The sequence below is a fragment of the Myotis davidii genome, unplaced genomic scaffold (genome assembly GCF_000327345.1).
Source record: "Myotis davidii unplaced genomic scaffold, ASM32734v1 scaffold1934, whole genome shotgun sequence".
In the NCBI taxonomy this organism is placed as follows: domain Eukaryota; kingdom Metazoa; phylum Chordata; class Mammalia; order Chiroptera; family Vespertilionidae; genus Myotis; species Myotis davidii.
The window spans coordinates 206827-207105 of record NW_006285716.1 but is presented as its reverse complement, the minus strand read 5'-3'; the positions used below and the strand labels follow the sequence as shown (position 1 = coordinate 207105).

At 65.6% G+C, this 279-nt stretch overlaps 1 protein-coding gene across 1 annotated transcript in view; it reads right to left on the bottom strand.

Annotated features, from left to right (window-relative positions):
• The window catches only part of NR0B1 (nuclear receptor subfamily 0 group B member 1), a 6617-nt gene extending 6358 nt beyond the window's left edge, over window positions 1-259 (bottom strand). Inside the window, exon 1 of the mRNA XM_015559260.1 lies at window positions 133-259. Coding sequence (XP_015414746.1) covers window positions 133-259 — 127 coding nt within the window. The remainder of the gene's footprint in view (window positions 1-132) is intronic.
• Window positions 260-279: the final 20 nt, after the last annotated feature.

The window sequence follows — 279 nt, the reverse complement described above, 5'->3', positions numbered from 1 at the left end:
GCACGGGGGGGGGCTCTTGCATTTGTTTTGCGTTTGTGAGCATGTGGTAGAGGATGCTGCCTTGCCGTGGGTGGTCTTCGCCGCAGAAGCAGCAGCGGTACAGGTCCGCCACTGCCCGCCTGCCCAGCTCACCCTCTCTGCCCAAGGGGGGCACCGAGCCACAGGAGCAGCCCCAGCAGATGCCCCGGGCCCGCGCCCTGGGCGCCTCCCGAGCTTCTGAGGCTTCAGCCTCGTGCGTTTGCTTAGCGCTCATGAGCATGTTGTAGAGGATGCTGCCTG